We start from the raw sequence: 16,677 nt of genomic DNA, 5'->3' as shown, positions 1-16,677 counted from the left end.
TTGACAGTGAGAGGGAAGCAGAGTTCAAACGCGTCTCATGGGACTAACAGCCTTCTTGTATTTTCTTTTAAGAGCTGTCTTTTGGAAACAACTCTGTTTATTTCTAGTACTCCTCTCCTCCTCAGTTAATATTATTTTAAGTTTTGGAGACTCTAAACTAGGTCTTGGAGAGAAGGGCCACCATCAGAAGCTGTGTACCCATGCTACCCAGTGGGAGACCAGCCTTGCCTGAATCAAGTCCCCCTTCTCTGCTGGCAAAGGGCTCCTTCAGCTCTTGTGGAAAGCGTTCATCTGATCTCTTGTGGCCAGGTGGCTCTGGAGAGTCACAGAGATCTGCAGATTTGTCCAAGGAAGAAAGAGATGATGATGATCAGCTATACATGCTGTGGGTTTGCAAGGGTCCTGGTGCATCCCTTCCCCCTGCATGCCTCACTGAGCACTATAATTCCTAGTGTTGTATAACCTGCCCCTAGAAAAAGCTTGTCTAAATCCTGAATGTTGCTGACCTTCTGATTCCTGGCCTTTCTGCTCGTTACAGAAGGGATCTCTGGGATCTCTGCTTCTTTGCACCTGTGCAGTGTCTGTGCTGGTCTTGTCTTCTCACCTGTGTTTGCATCTCCCTTGCAGGTCTGGATGGATGCAGGCACTCAAATCTTCTTTTCGTATGCAATTTGTCTGGGATGTCTGACAGCTCTGGGCAGCTATAACAAATACCATAACAACTGCTACAGGTAACTGGAGCACGGGGCTGCTCCCTAGAGCCTTTCCCCTCCCTGGACATCAGTGCACATAAGCTGGTGAACTCCTGGAGGCTACTGGCCTTTTGAAGTGTCAGGTTTTCTGTTTCTATTCAAGGTGTAAGAAATCTCTTTGAGGTGTTTTCTCCCCAAATCCAGCTCTCTGTGCTTTCTACTCAAAGGAACTTTCTCTCCATGCCATGGGTGATAAATCCCTCTTCCCCACCTGCTGAGACCCAGTGAAATCTGATCCTCTTCACTAGCTTTGTGTCCCCAGTCCACACCACAACCTCTCCTACTACATGGGTACATGAGTAACCACAGGGGAAGCAGAGCTGTGAGATCTAATGGCTCTAGGCTGGAGTCCTTTCACCTTGTGATTTATCCTTCCTAGGTTCTTTTGGACCTAGTGTCTTGCACAGTTGTCAGTGCTCTGGGTTCCTATGTGCTGTCTGTGGTCTACACATAAGCCTGCGGATAGGACTTCTGTTTCTTGCACGGTCTCCCCATCCTGGACTGCCTTTGAACAGAAAAGAGCCAAGTTGCCATATAGAATCAGGCTGCCAAGTTAAAGTGGTCAGGTGAAAATAAACTCATTGTGCTGTAGATGTATCCGGAATCTGGAGCTGCATCCCCAGGGGTAAAAGGCTAGTGCGAGTGGAAGAGACAATCTCTAGGTAAAACTACCCACCTCTCTTCCCACCCTTTCTCTACTGACTGTGTTGCTCCTGGTGCTGTGTTCACCTCCTTTCTTTAAATTCAAAACCGTGGTTGTTGACATGGAAGGTCTAGGCTTCTGTAGCTGCCCCTGAGAGTGCTACAGAAAGCGGAAAGACATCTGTTCGTACATGGACCCTTTATGCTATTTGGAATTGCGAATTGCTAGGGAAATAGTTCTTAGATTTGGTGTCAAACCTTGGACTAGTTTGTTCCCAGGCATGGACCCAGTTTTAAGGGGTGGTAAAACACTGGCCTAGGTTGCCCAGAGAGGTGGTAGATGTCCCATACCTGGAGGCACTCAAGGCCGGGCTGGACAGGACTCTGAGCAACCTGATCTAGTTGAAGATGTCCCTGCTCATGGCAGGGGGTTGGACTACATGACCTTTGAATGCAGGTTCCAACCCAAACCATTGAAGGATTCTATAATTAATGAGTTGGTCCTGCGCTCTGCAACCTTGATTTGTGATAGGAAGACAGGACAAGGCTTTAATAGGCAAGAGGACCACAAGCATGGTGCCCCACTCAGTTAGTCCAGGCCAGGTGTAACCTTTGGTGACCTGGGAGGGGAAAGAATGCAGGCAGGAGGGACCATTGTTCATGTGGCAGTGGCCCAAGATGGCACCAAATGGCACAGAGCATTTCTTGTTTTCTGGGAGAGTAAGGGGTATCATCAGGGCTCCTTTTCATGTGAAAATATGAAGAGACCTTTTTGCTCTGGCCACTCTGCAGTTGTTACCATCCACCATGACACCCCTTCCCACCTGCCAGGTAGGACTAGGGAGCACCTCCCAGCACAAGCCTTTCCAGGGAGGGTTTGACCTGTCATGCATACATCCAAGGGAAAGAGGGAGAAACACCAGGAAGGAAGAGGAGCTATTTCAAATAAATGAGAATTTGTATAAAATGACTGTGAACATAATTTGAATGGAGAGCAGGCAGTTTACAGCAATCAGAAAAACTAGGTTCTGGCTTGGGCTTCCCACTGGGTTAGCTGAACTTGGTGGAGTGTGACCCTCCTTACTAGCCAGGAGATTCATGGGGACTCACCCCACGGGCCTCTTTCAGTCTCTACTGCCTCAGAAATCAGGTGAAAGGGCAGGATAGTGGTGCTAGGTGCTGTGCAGTCCTTGACAATGTCAAGAGCTGTGCTTTGGAAGGAATAATCTGAATTTGTACAGCACAGGGCCTCTGCATGAACTGTTCTCTCTCTCTCTCTCTAGAAAAAGTTGCAGGCCATGAACAGGCTTAGTTAATGTACAGGGAGGAGCATGAAGCCCCTAAAATGTGAGATACCTAAAGACTGATACAGAAAATCACACTGGATTTGCAGAGTAGGATTTAATAAAGTCAGAATGGGCAATGAAACGCCAGAAGGGCTGTATTCAGTTTGGTTCAGAATATCCTGGAAAGATGCTGCAAATGTTATTGTTGTCCCCAGGGTTGCATTCAGAAGAGGACTGGGGAGACTGGAGCGTGAAAAGGAATTGGATAGATAAGAGATGCTTAGTTTAAAGCATAGATGGATGAGAATGAGATGAAACAAAGACAAAAGGGAGTCAATCAGAGAAAATAAATTGGATGGTGCTGTTCATCTTTTTCTCATAATGTGAGGACCAGGAGATATCTGGGAACCAAGGAGATTGTCACTGGTCTGAGAAATCTATTAAGGAAAAAAAAAAACAACAACAATATGCCCCCTTCTCAGCCAAAAATAATCTCCTGTACTCTCTGCTACAGGAGGGACCAGGGGAGAGAGAGAGGAAACAAGACAAAAATCAGGCATTTAGATGTTTAGCCAGACTACCTCATGAACAAGGAGCTTAGGTGAGGAATGCATCTTTATGCTGTCCTTGGAGAAGGCTTTCCCTGGGGGGGCTCCTGCTGTGTTGCCCACCCTGGGATATCCTGCTGCAGCTCCTGGTGCTGAGCTGAGCTGTGGGGTGCTAAGAGAGAGGCCCTGCTGTGGGCAGAGTAGCTGGGGTGGAAGAGTGGATGTTGCCTTGCGGGGGGCTGCCCTGGGGTGTGGGTCATGCCTGGACTCCCACCTGGCTGATGCTGTGCCTCTTCCTCCCAGGGACTGCGTGGCCCTCTGCTTCCTCAACAGCGGCACCAGCTTCGTGGCCGGCTTTGCCATCTTCTCCATCTTGGGCTTCATGGCAGAGGAGCAGGGCGTACCTATCGCTGAGGTGGCTGAGTCAGGTGAGTGGGGACCACGGTGGAAATGGGGCTGCAGGGGAGCTGCTGCTTAACCCCCGCAGCAACAGGGGCATGTCTGGAGGGTACCCACCTTGTGCCAAGCAGTGTTGCAGCTGCAGGTTTCCATCCTGGTGGGCAGCTCTGCTCTCTGCCTCCAAAACCCAGGGAGAATTGAATGCACACACACTAAATATTAAGATGTAATGGCCACGTCTTGAGGTCACTCTAAGCTTCCTCTGAAGGCAAGTGTTAGGCAGTTGCTGTCAGTGGCGGGGGTGAGGTGCCTGGATTATGTACACCCAGGCTAGTGCCATGCTCCTTGGGGCTCAGAGGCTTCCCCAGCTCCCAGCTCTCATGACAGCAATCCAGCCAGAGCTTTCTGCATCTCCCTTCTCTCCCTGTCGAGCTCCTCCACGCCGCCAGGAACCTGGGTTTCAGGCACAGCACTGGTATAACTGGAACGAGAGGCTGCATGGCTGCAGGCTATGCTTTGGCTGGGTGGCTGCCCCAGGCAGCTCTGCACCAGCTGTGCCACTGCCATGTATCCCTGCAAACGTCCAAGGCCGGGCTGGACGGGGCTCTGAGCAACCTGATCCAGTTGAAAGTGTGCTTTCTCATGGCAGGGGTTTGGACTAGATAACCTTAGAAGGTCCCTTCCAACCCAGACTATTCTATGATTCTATGCTGTTGTCCACTCTGAAAGCCACTCTCCCCGCAGGGCCTGGCCTGGCATTCATCGCCTACCCTCGGGCTGTGGTCATGCTGCCTTTCTCCCCACTCTGGGCGTGCTTCTTCTTCCTGATGGTGGTTTTGCTGGGACTGGACAGCCAGGTAAGGGCGGAGGTGCAGGGTAATCCCCTGCCAGACAAAAGCCACCGTCTCTTCGGGACAGGCTTGAACATGGGCTGGGGAACCGGTCAGGGTGTGCTGACAGAGATGGGACCTCTGCTCTTTGCAGTTTGTCTGCGTGGAGAGCCTCGTCACAGCTATTGTGGACATGTACCCCACCATCTTCCGCAAGAAGAATCGCCGGGAAACCCTCATCCTGCTGGTCTCCATCCTCTCCTTTCTGGTCGGGTTGGTGATGCTCACAGAGGTATTTTGGGCTCAGCCCCCTTGCATGGTGCTTGCTGGGTCTGAGTGCTCCCCTGGCAGAGGTGGGGGTCTGGTGGGTGGTGGGGTCTGTGCTGGGGCTGGGGGCTTGCTGGTGAGCCCCATTTTACTGCACAGTGCCTGGGGGAAGCTGCCCTTCCATCCCCATGGCATTTGTATTTTCCCTTCCAGCCCTCACCCTCTGTGCCAGTCACAGTCCTGATGCTTCTCCTGCCAAGACTGATAATTTGAGCTCTGGACAGCCCATATTTTGGCAGTGAAACACCCAGGCTGCCTGCCTCAGGGCCCACAGCGACAGGTGCTTGCAAAACTGCATACACAGCTTCTTCCCTCTGCAAATTAGCGGGCTGAAGTAAATCAGATGCATTGGTCTCTTAAGGGGGTTTCCACCCTCGCTTCCAGCTACAAGAGTTGCTTTGGTTTTGTTTTTCTTCTAAAATATCCCCATGATCCCTGGCAGTCACTGCCCTGCCCTGGAATGAAGGGTTGTAGAGACTCCTGAGAGCAGGGTGGCTGCATGTCTCCATCAGGCCTTGAGCACAAGGGACGTGGCCTTTGCTGTTGGCTAAATCCCTGCCCTGGAGAGAAAAGATGCCTGCAGCTCTGGGGTAGATGTGGAGATTGTTTCCTGCTGTGGCTGGAGCTCTTTGCCTGTGCCTGATTCCTTTCCCCTCTCTCCCTCCCCATCTCGCCTTGCTGCCCGCTTGGCCTTTCCCAGGGTGGGATGTATGTCTTCCAGCTCTTTGATTACTATGCTGCCAGTGGCATGTGCCTGCTCTTTGTGGCCATCTTCGAGACCCTCTGCATTGGCTGGGTCTATGGTGAGTATAAACTGGGGAGGGGGTCCCCAGCTCTGGTCTCTCAGACTCTCGCTTAGTCCATTCTCAAAATGCTGGTCTGTGGCTCATCTTGGCAATTGCTTCACAGTGCAAGGCAGACCTTTAAACCCTTGCTTTGGAGCCTCTGGACACAGCTGATGGGGGCTTCCTCACAGCAATTCCCTGGGGGATCTGCTTGGCAGACATCCCCAGTATGTTCCTATGTGCCCCTGCTTTTCAGTCCCTCCTTCCTTGCAGACTTGGAGCTGGCTGGGAAATCTTTGCCCAACCTGTGTATAGAGGAGTCTGAGACCCTTGAGCATTTTTGAGGGCCATCTCTCAACCTTGACATTCACAAGGGACAGGGAAAACCTGGGTTCAGGTCCCAGCCTGGGAGATGCTGAGGGTCTGGCCCTGCTTGACCCACTGGGCTGTTCTGGGATGGAGGGGGTGTTAGTCCAGGACAAAGACTAAAGCTGGTCACACTCCTGGTGAGCTCCCAAACAGGGCTGTCAGCTATGCTGAGGTTACTGCCTCACCTTCTGGGAACCACTCAAACAGTGGTGATGCAGGACTCTGGACATGCTGACTCTGCTGCCCTCCTTCCCTGGTAGCAGCAAGGCATCCTTCCTCTTTTCTGTAGGTGCTGAGCGTTTCTATGATAACATTGAAGATATGATTGGCTATCGGCCGTGGTCCATCATCAAATACTGTTGGCTTTTCATCACCCCAGCCGTTTGCATGGTGAGGGCTCGCAGGAAGAGGGGCTGCGAGGAGGATGAGCGGAGCTGGGCACCTCTGAGATATAGATACCTGCGTTATATACAGAGGGATGTGCATTCGTATGGGGGTTTTGTGGCCTGTACCATGGGAGCCTGTTGTTCTATGTGTTTGTGGCTTTGGAGGCCAGGTGTGGGGATAAACAATGGGGAGAGGGACCCTGCCCAGCAGTGACAGAGGCGTCTGCTGGTGGGGTGAGCTCCTTGCTGCCTTGCCCAGTGCTGCATAGGGGGGCTGTCCCAGTAAAGCTGGCTTGACTGGTGCCTCCTCAGTTGCTGTTCTGAGAGCTCTTTGTTACCATGAGACTCTGTGCAGGTGTGGACTCACCAGGAACAACTATTTTGACTAACGGTGTTGATTTTCTTGCTCTTTTTCTCTTGGTCTCTTCCACCTTTCCAGGCAACCTTCCTGTTTTCTCTGATCAAATACACCCCACTGACCTACAACAAGAAGTATGTGTACCCGTGGTGGGGAGACACCCTCGGCTGGCTGCTGGCCCTCTCCTCCATGGTGTGCATCCCTCTCTGGATCGTCTACAAACTCTCCAGCATCAAAGGTTCCCTCAGAGAGGTGAGGCTGGTGCTCTGCGACTGGGGCATGGGCTGTGTTGCCATGTTGAAATCCAGCCTTGCAAGGGGATCGTTTGTATATTGCAGGTTAATTAGCAGGGAGCCTAGAATAAATCAATTTAATGAGTCCATTGCTATAACAGGCTTGGTTTTTTTAAAGTTCTGCCTGCTTGAAAGGCTGCTCCAAGCTGGCTGTGGCCTCTTGTTGCCATTTGCTTATTGCTTTTGTCTCTTTGCAAGCACCATTAGGAATAAGTTCATTAGGTGGAGGGGATAAAGATGATCTCCAGTGCCTCAAGTCAGTTTGAGGGCTGCCCTTGTCTGAGGCTGGGGTACTTGCTCCAAGAAAGCTCCAGATCCCATAAGTGTTGTGGACAGCTATGTGTCAGTGCCCTGGGCCTGTCCAGCTCCTGGAGTTGCTGCGACCCATTGCTTGCTGCCCCGAACATGCCTTGGGACTGCCAGGGAGCCGACAAAGAAGACCTAGATCCAGACAGACATCCCGTCCCTGCCATGGCTCACTGGAGGTTTCACAGGTGTTCTGGTACCCCAGGATCCCATCCATTCTCTGCCTCCTGCAAGTGCTCAAGAATGGGTTGTGGCAGCAATGGGCCTCGAGCCCTGTGTCCAGCACAGGCAGAGAGGAGCAGGCACAGCTGCAGGTGTGTGGCAAGGGCCATGATGCATGACATAGAAAGTAGGCCCTTACACACCTGCTGTCCCAGTTAAAGCCAAACCCGTGGAGGGGATCACCTAGAGGTACTTGGGAACTGTCCTTTCTTTGGACTTCTTTCTAGCCCTGGCCTGGAGCAAACGGAGGATGGAGTTTTCCTACTGTGTCTCATGTCTCTCATGTGCTCAGTGCTTGTCTTGGGACAGGTTGTTCAAATATGAGTTTGTCCCCTCAGTTTCTGCAGTGCCGACTGTCCTTATCTGGCAACATGCCTGGCATTTAGGGACCAGACCTGCAGCCCTGGCTGGCTGAATGATATCTATGTCTGGAAGGGGAGGGCCCAGGTCACCTTTTGTCTTTGCGGCTGTGTTCAATGCCTGCCTTTGCTTTCCAGAGGCTCCGCCAACTCACCTGCCCACTTGAGGACTTGCCTTCCAGGCCAGGCACAGGACAGCCCCTTCCTTCCACCAGAGCTGGCCTCTTGATGATGACAGAGCTCGAATCTCATTGCTAGGAGCAGTGTGGCTCTCCCTCCCCACAGAACGGTTTCTATACAGCCTTTACCACCTGTTGGATAATGCAAGGATTCTTCGTTTGCCAAGGAGAGAGGGATTTCTGGGCTGAGCTCCCTTCTCTGGAAGATTTGAGAGGCTGAGGAAGAGGCTGCCATGGAGATGGTTTGCATGGAGTTAACGATGCACCTTAATCCTCTCCCTGGAGAGGGCTCTTAAGGGGCAGATCAATCACCCGTGTTCCTGAGCATCCCAGCCTTCTGCTGGGCAGAAAGGAAGGACTGATCCTGGAGTGGAGAGTGTCAGAGAGTCTCAGAGATGTGGCTCCAGTGTGGACTTTGGGAGCTTCTCCATTCCATTAAATCTTTGGTTTTGCCCACTAGATCCGCTCTGTCTCAGTTTTGTCTCACCAGGACCCCTTGCTCACAGCATGTTAGGCTGGATGTGTGCTGGGCATCCAGGTCTGGATCTCTGTTGCATGGGCACACCCATGTGGGAGGGTGGCCAGAGGAGAGGAAGCTTGGCCTGGGTAGGAAGGAAAAAAGGGAACACTGTTTTGGGGCCCCCCATAAGGACTGTGGTACCTGGTTGAAGCGGGGAGTGCAATGCCATCTTCTGCTGAAGCCATTGCCAGCTCTCAGCCAAAATAGTCATCTGGCTGGTGAGTCACTGGGCTATTCCCTGGGCCTGAGAGAAGCATGTAGGTTTGTGTTTTCTTTGTCCAAGGGAAGGATCATGGGTAACTCTCCCTCGTCTCTGCAGGTCTATGTCTTTTTTGTGCTGACTGCCTTCCAGGTGCTCTGGAGCCACTCATTTTGGTTTTCTGCCTAGGGATGAAGGGCTGTGTGAAGTGGGATCTGCATGTTATGTCAACAAGCAGGGCCCCTCGTTTCCAGGCTGTTTGGTTAAAAAAAAAATAAAAATCAAAGGGCTTGTATTTTAAGTGCTGTAGCCCCAGCACCCGAGGAGGGCAGCCAAAGGACACGTAACGCCGGGAAGCTGGACGGCTCCCAGAAAACCCTGAAGGAAAACGCAGCTCGGGCAGAGCTGAGCGAGCGGCTGGAGGCGCTCGGCTTCCTGAAGCGCACACGGACACGGGTGGGCACCACGCTACGGCCAAGGCTTGCGGTGGAAGAGGCACATGAAAGCAATCCGCGCCACTAGCCACGAGGTGGCCCCAGGACCTCACCGACGGCCGCAACGCGGGGCCGGCTCCTGGCGGGCGGGCTGGGGGTGGCGGGGTCTCCCCCTCTCTGCTTGGGGAGAGCCTCTGGGCTGGGTGGCTGTTTTCTCCCGGGGTCGGTGGCTGCCTGTTCACCGGCCGTAGGGCTGGGGAGGGATTTTCTCTGGGGTCACGATCACCTGGACATTTTCCCCCACCGTTTCCTGTTGAGTTTTTCTCCACGGACAGCTGCCTCTTGTAGGGAACAGTGACCTCAGTTGTGGCAAACAGTGATTTAGGTCCCCGAGGACCTATAGGCAACGGCAAGTTATTTGGCTTTTCTTGGGCTTAGTTTTCCCCAGTTTAGTGTTGTTGCAGCCTGGTGACCTGAGATGGGAGGCAGGTCGATGCTGGAAAGGGGTAATGAGCTTTCACTCACAGAGGCTGTGAAACTGGTGAGCACCAAATACTGGGGGGATTGCTGTTGGGAGGGTTTCTGGCAGTACAGATTTAACCTCCAGCAGGGAGAGCCCACTGATTTGTGGTCCTCCGAGGCTTCATTGGCTCAGTTCCAGAGCGGCTGTGGAAACCTCATCTCATTTCCAGCCCATTTTCCCTTTTCCCAGCCTGTTTCCCACAGGAACTCTGAATGTGTGGGTTCTTTTGCTAGGCTGCATGTGCAACCATGGGTGAACCCCTACCATGTTGTCAGCCCTGCACCTCCCATGTCGAAATCTCAGCCACCGAGTTTCTGCATGCCACCCTCCCTGCCTCTGGGGATGCTGAAAGTGGAGGACCGAGGAGCAGGTCAGGGCTGAATGGCTGTCACTGTTTTCCTGGGCAGCCTCAAAGTCTCAGAGCTCCAGATTCCTCAGCTGCCACAGCGCTTCATGGTGCTCTTGTCTGAGCTGAGGGCAGGAAAGAGCGTAGAAACCTGGGGAAAGTCCCTTTTGAAAGAGATCCACACTGTGATGAAGGATGGAGCCACCCAGCTGCTCTGCCACTTGGATTTGGTACTGGTTGGTAGAAATTACAGAAATAAGTGAACAGGGTTCAATACAGAAGGTTTTGTTTTGTTTTTTTTCTTCTGTTTGCCTTTTTGTGTGAATCATATTAGAAGCTCCAGCAACAGATATTTTCATTAATGTCATTTTAATCTTAAACAAAATTATGCTTCCATTTTCCAGTAATATCTGTAGGAGGTTTGGTCCACTGGGTAGGTATTTTAAACCTAATAGAAAATAGTAATTGTCCACAGCTATCTCCAAAGTATGGTTGATGTAGAAAGTCTGCTCAGCTACATGTGGGCAAAGTGGGAATCTGCTGCAAGGCTTGTGACTGGCTTTGTTTCAAAATAGTCTGGTGTCCAGTAAATTGGGCATGTGGTTTATTGATTTGGTTATATATAAGCCAGGAAACCTCCCAAGCCTGTGTTCTTACATGACCCAATTGCTGTAAAGCTTTGGATGAGCTAAGCAGGTCAGATAAGCAAGAAAATCAAAGGTTTTGTTGGACATTCTTAAATAAAATGTCTTATTTCTGATATCAGTTAAGAACCTATGACTCCTCGCTTGAAATATGAATCAAGTACATTCTGTATTGCTCATTGAGAAGGTTGATGGACTAAACCTCAAATTGATATGTTTGAAACTTCCAGACATGACATTTTTCACAGCACATTTAAAACCCCATGGTTAGAGGGAATTTTGGTGAAATTTGGAATGTGGTGATTCTGGCATATGGTGATTGTTCATTATTTGGAACATGATGAAAGGGATTTTCATTGCATTCAATAATTCAATGCAATTCAAGAACTCCTCTTCTTGCAGTCTGTGGAGTTTGCTCCTAGTTGTACCTTCTCCAGCTGGGGACATGCTGATGTCCCTCCAGACAGGAGGTGTGTTATTGGAAATTTCCCACCTTGAGAATCCAAAATCTACAATTTAGCCTGAAAATTCAACCCATGAGTTTCAGGAAAAAGGGGACGAGATTAAAGATTTTATTTATTTTTCTGAAGTAGTTTCAAATTAGAAGTTCTCATAAGAAGATTCTGAGATTCTGCCCCAGGTTGTTAGTGCTTGGAAAAGATGACTGATGTTTCTATCCACCTGTCTGCGAAAACCAGGTTCTGCTTTTCCCATGCTGCGATGCTTGTGTCAGTGGTGCCTCAGGCCCCTGATCAGGAGGTGCTATTGATGCTGCTATCCTCCTCCACCCATGAAGATGCCCAGGTAGGGCAGGGGAGATACTTCAGGTCTTGGGGACAGACCCATGGACCTGTGGAGGAGGATGCGTCTGCTCCTGTGGAGACCATCCCGGACCCTGAGGCTCCCAGCATGTTCAAACAGATGCCTTGAGATGTCCTTCTCCTTTTGCCACTAGTGATAATGCAAGACAGTTTCCCACGGTTGTTGAAGAATCATGTAGTGTGAATTGTGTTGCCTGTTTTGGTGACAAGGAAGGTGCATGTTTTGGGAGAAGATAGGCTATGGTGCATAAATTGAGAGAACAGAATAAGATTGACATTTTAACATAATCCTGTGAAGCAGAGATCTCCAAATAATCTGTTAAGTGTGCCCTACAGGCCAGTGCAAATGAGCATATCCCTCAGAGCAGAGTGTTTGGCTGAGCCCTTGTCTGCTAATGTGGTTAGCAGCCTGCAGGATGGAGATCTGCGTGGCGCAGATAAGGGAAGCGAGCGTGGGGGAGCACAAAGACGGATTTGGGAAGTCACTGTTTCTGAGACGTTACAAGTGACTTGGTTACCCCATTCTCCATCTGACCTGTCCAGAGTCGAATCACTTTCAGCAGCAATATGTGCTTCACTGTCCCTGCAGACTGACCATGTCTTTTACGACCTTGTGCAGTGGAGGCGTTTGCTGTCACAATACACATCCCACAGCAACAGGCTGAGCTGCCCTGAGGATGCAAGGAGGGGAAGCAGGAGCAAAAAGACACGTACCCATGTGTCTTCTGTCTGCCTTTTTTCTGTGGTCCTCCATGGGCTCTGATCAACAGCAAGAATTGTGGTTAGACAGGCAGTTCAACAACGGATATCTCCTTGGCATTGCTAGTCCTCCCTCCTGACCACTTTTATTGCTGACACTGTGCTCCTAAGCCATTTGCCCTTGCCTCATCCGCTCCCACTCTGGGGATGCTGTGAAACAGGGGATGTCTCACCCTGCCCTTATTTCCAAAGGCAGAGGTTCCTGACGGCCTCTTCTTCTCTGGGAGGCCAGTGCAGGAGTGGTGCAGTGGCTACTGGAGCACATCATGATTCTGTGGGTCCTTGTTAGTGCTTGTTACTTTGGTTATGTTCAGTTGTGGTTAGATGTGGTGTAGGAAGTCACAGGTTTGCTTAATCAGAAATTAGCCATAAGCCTAGAACAATAAATTATACCAATGTCTAGGGGAAACTCCTCTGCAAACGTAGCATTCAGTCAGTTAGGCAAGTTCCTGTCTACAATTACCTGAAAGAAGGTTGTAGTGAAGAGTGTGCTGGTCTCTTCTCCCAAGTAACAAGTGATAGGATGAGAGGAAATGGCCTCAAGTTGTGCCAGGGGAGGCTTAGATTGGATATTATGGAAAATTCCTTCATGGAAAGGGTTGTCAGGCATTGGAACAGGCTGCCCAGGGAAGTGGTGGAGTCACCATCCCTGGAGGTGTTTAATAAGATGTAGAGAAGAGGCTTTAGGGACATGGTTTAGTGCCAGATTTAGGTTATGGTTGGACTTGATGACCTTAAGAGTCTCTTCCAACCAATATGATTCTATGATTCTGTGTGGTGAGTGCATTGACTCCAAGGCATGGGAGTATACTACAGCTCAGGGCTGCGTGCAGGACCTACCAGTGAGAAGGCTCCTGCCCCTTAGGCACAGCGACGGGGCTTCCTCTTGCCTTGGTTTTCTTGCCTACAAAGTTAGATGTCACCATCCCTCCCTTTGCAAAGTGCCTTGGCATGCACCATGGGGAGGAGGGCTCTAGAGGGCTGGACTCTGTCAGTGTCAAGCTGCACATGGCAGTCCCTTCCTGGTGTTGGCATTTATCCCCCTACCAGACTCTCTTCAGGCTCATACAGCCACAAAAATGATGAGAAGGCTGGAACAGCTCTGCTGTGAGGACAGGCTGGGAGTTGGGGTTGTTCAGCCTGGAGAAGAGAAGGTTCCAGGGAGACCTTATTGTGGTCTTTCTTTCAGTACTTAAAAGGGGCCTATAAGAAAGATGGGGACAGACTTTTTAGCAGGGCCTGTTATGATGGGACAAGGGGTGATGGTTTTAAACAAAAGGAGGGAGATTCAGGCTGGGCATGAGGAAGAAATTTTTTACAATGAAGGTAGTGAAACACTGCCCCAGGTTGCCCAGAGAGGTGGTAGATGCCCCATCCCTGGAGACACTCAAGGCCGGGCTGGACGGGGCTCTGAGCAGCCTGATCTAGTTGAAGATGTCCCTGCTCATGGCAGGGGGTTGGACTGGATGAGCTTTGAAGGTCCCTTCCAACCCAAACCATTCTATGATTCCTGATGGTGCCTAACCCCTGCATCAGCCTTGGCTGTGGCTCTTCTCCTTGGGCTTGCTGTGAATTCGTGTTTACCTGTGTAATCCCTCTGCTAGCCCCTGCGTGAAGCTACCTCTGCCCTTGGCAGTGGCACAGGAGGAACCCGTGCTGCAGGGAGGCCCTCAGTCAGATTGCAGTGTCCTTTAGCAGCCCTGTCCTACATGTGCAGCTACACAGCCCAGGGTACCTACCCAAAGGCTGTCTCTGCCAGCAAATGTGGCAATTAGTGGTCAGGGAGTGTGTCACCCCTTCCTTTGCCTTCTCCTGGGACTGGGGATGAGCACAGTCCATACCTCCACAGCTGAGCTGGTCAGAAGGCCATTTCTGGTTTTTGGTCTGGGCCAGGGCACTAGTGTATTCCCTCATGTGGAGGCTGCTGCGATGTGATAAATGTGCCCTGTGCATGTAGCAGGATTTAAACCCACAGTGACTTTTGCCTGGTGGGAAACTCTGAAGCCTGAGTGTTACTTCTGGTACCTTCTGGGCTGGAAAGCAAAAGTAGCAGCCTTTTTTTCCTCTGGAGAATGATTTTCACACATTGCTGGATAAATTTTTCATTTAGATTGACTTTTTTCTTGTTTTACCTGAATGTCACAGGTCATTTCCCATCTACAGCTTTGCAAAAAACCTGTGACGTTCCTGCGAAACACTTCATTGTAGATAAATCAAGTTTTTAGGTCAGCTCTGCTTACCTAGGCTTATCTCTAAATCCCCCTTTCATGTCTGGATAACCTCTATTGCACCTTTTCCCAAGCTGTGCTGGGTCACACCAGTCCTCTATGGAAGGACAGGCAGTGGCACTGTCCTTCATCAGTAGGGACAGAGGCAGACCTCACGGTCTTCCAAGACTCCAGATACAGCCCCAAAAGGCAGAAGATGGAGCCCAGTCCTTCTGACACTGACCCCAGCCTGTGCAAGGGAAGAACCAGCCTGAATTTCTTTGGGTGTAGGACCAATCCAATCAACCAACATAAATGGTAGGTGAAAGCCAGGGCTTTGAAAAATAACACGCTTGCAAAGTTTAATTCTGGAAACAGGGTACTGCACATTGTATTTGACTGCCTATGAAGAGGCAGTGCCTGATCCAGCTGCCACCCCGTCCCTCTGCCCTCGTGGCCCTGTTGGGACCCTGGGATGGGGCTAGGTTGACTCAGAGCTCCCCGTCCCTGGGGACATCCCCTAGCAGCTGCCCAATCTGTTCTGATTCCTCTCTGCACTGCCCAGCAGTGTGGGCACAGACCGGCTGCCCCCAGTGTTAGCTGAGGTAGTAAATGAACACCCCCAAAGCAGAAGGAGACATTTTCCCCTCCTGCCTTCTGTGGTTTGCCCTGAGGATCCTGCCAGGCAGGAGGGTGACTCCCTTTACGCACGTCTCTGGCATCGCTTGTCCCCAGGGCAATCTGGCACCCTCTAATGTGATCTGATTCACTGGCTGCTGGCACCCGTGGAGGGATTTTTTTTGAGATGACATTACAAAAGACCCTCTACACAGCCTGCAGGCAAGTAAACCTACCACTATGCCTTCTGCAGTGGTGAGGGCCTTTGTCAGCTCCCAGGTTTCCCACTAAAGGGGTCAGGGGATGTTTATCTGGTGAGCCCTGACACAGGTGGGCAGATCAGAGCACGTGTTGGATGTGTCCTACCTTCCAGCCCGTGTGCTGCTGTGATTTGACCACATGGATAAATGAAAAGGTCAATAGGAATTCAGCAGGCACATTAAGAGACAAAGCAAAAGACAAAACAGTAATAGAATTAAACATAACATTAAAAAAAAACTAAGCTGAATTATCTTGAGAAAAATGGCATAACTGGAATGCCTGCTGCTGGTGTTGATCCTGAGAAGCCCTAGAAAAGTGCATCACGGCTGAGGTGGATGCAAAGAAAGCTGCCAAAGGAAAGGCACAGAGGGATTGTTCAGTTCTAGCAAGCACACAAACACTATAAAAATAAAGACTCCGGCAGTATCTCGCCCTGCTGACAGAGCTCTCTCCTATGAGTTGTGTTTGAACTTGCAGCATGTTTGCACAGACATGGAGGGGTTTGTGCGATCCCAGGACAAAGGTCCCCCTTCCACCCACTCTCTACCTTTTGCTTCATCTGCCTGGTGGTGTTGGTGAGCCTTGAGCTTGGCTGCTGAACCAGGTTTAGTGTAGTGGCTCCTGGAGTTGGTTTGATCTGTACAGCTGCAGAATGATTTTAAGGGATGCCACTATCCCATTAAAGTGCTGGAACCCAGAGCAGCAGGGACATGTGGCAGCCAGCCTGGGACACACTACGGGGTCTGCAAGGGGATACCTTCCTCCTGCTGAGGTCAAGAGGACCTGGAATTGCTGCACTGACTGCTCTGGTTGATCCTTGCAAACTTTGAGCCTTTACCTTGCTTGACCATGGCCGCTTTCTTTTCTTGTTTTCCTGTCAGGGCCACAGTACAAGGTCTTGGAGAGGTGTATGTTGTAAGGGAGCTGGGGAGAAAGTTCTCCCGCCCCACCACACCTCCTTTCCTACTATCCCACCACCCACATGAGATCTGGGTGATAATTTGGTGGGGAGGGCTGATGGAAGGGGAGGGACAGGAGGAGGAGAGAAAGGAGTCTTTGCCTTAACTCTTACTGTATCTCTTTGGCACTTAGTGGATTCACTGCCTGGACTCTGGTGGGACGGGACAGGGTTGCCTGGGTGAGACCAGCGCTGGGTTCAGGTGAGCTGGCTGTTTGCTTGTTGAGAAGATCTGTCTGGATGTGCTTGTCATGCCAGGAGTGCCGGTGTCTCCCGTCCTCCCTCTGCCATGTGCCAGCTGCCTGCCCTACTGTGGGGAGTGGGCCAGCGATTCTGCTAGGGGAAA

General features: G+C 50.9%; 2 protein-coding genes across 8 annotated transcripts in view; both read left to right on the top strand.

The window, feature by feature from the left end:
- Positions 1-8,500, top strand: part of LOC102097452 (sodium- and chloride-dependent GABA transporter 2) — a 41,156-nt gene extending 32,656 nt beyond the window's left edge. For 4 of the 6 annotated variants that reach the window (XM_021284746.2, XM_005500313.4, XM_065035585.1 and 1 more), the window contains 8 exons: positions 628-731; positions 3,532-3,656; positions 4,372-4,484; positions 4,612-4,749; positions 5,485-5,587; positions 6,228-6,328; positions 6,764-6,934; positions 8,001-8,500. In XM_021284746.2, the coding sequence (XP_021140421.2) occupies positions 628-731; positions 3,532-3,656; positions 4,372-4,484; positions 4,612-4,749; positions 5,485-5,587; positions 6,228-6,328; positions 6,764-6,934; positions 8,001-8,120 (975 nt within the window). In that variant the 3' untranslated portion in view covers positions 8,121-8,500. The remainder of the gene's footprint in view (positions 1-627; positions 732-3,531; positions 3,657-4,371; positions 4,485-4,611; positions 4,750-5,484; positions 5,588-6,227; positions 6,329-6,763; positions 6,935-8,000) is intronic. The other 2 variants (XM_065035595.1, XM_065035605.1) reach the window with 2 other exon arrangements.
- A 7,897-nt stretch (positions 8,501-16,397) lies between these two features.
- The window catches only part of LOC102097804 (sodium- and chloride-dependent betaine transporter), a 64,754-nt gene continuing 64,474 nt past the window's right edge, over positions 16,398-16,677 (top strand). For both annotated transcript variants that reach the window (XM_065035504.1, XM_005500315.3), the window contains exon 1: positions 16,398-16,533. The gene's annotated coding sequence lies outside the window, so the exon portion shown is untranslated. The remainder of the gene's footprint in view (positions 16,534-16,677) is intronic.

The sequence above is a fragment of the Columba livia genome, chromosome 1 (genome assembly GCF_036013475.1).
Source record: "Columba livia isolate bColLiv1 breed racing homer chromosome 1, bColLiv1.pat.W.v2, whole genome shotgun sequence".
Taxonomy (NCBI): Eukaryota; Metazoa; Chordata; class Aves; order Columbiformes; family Columbidae; genus Columba; species Columba livia.
Note: the sequence above shows the minus strand (reverse complement) of the source record. Positions and strands in the feature narration are given on the sequence as shown.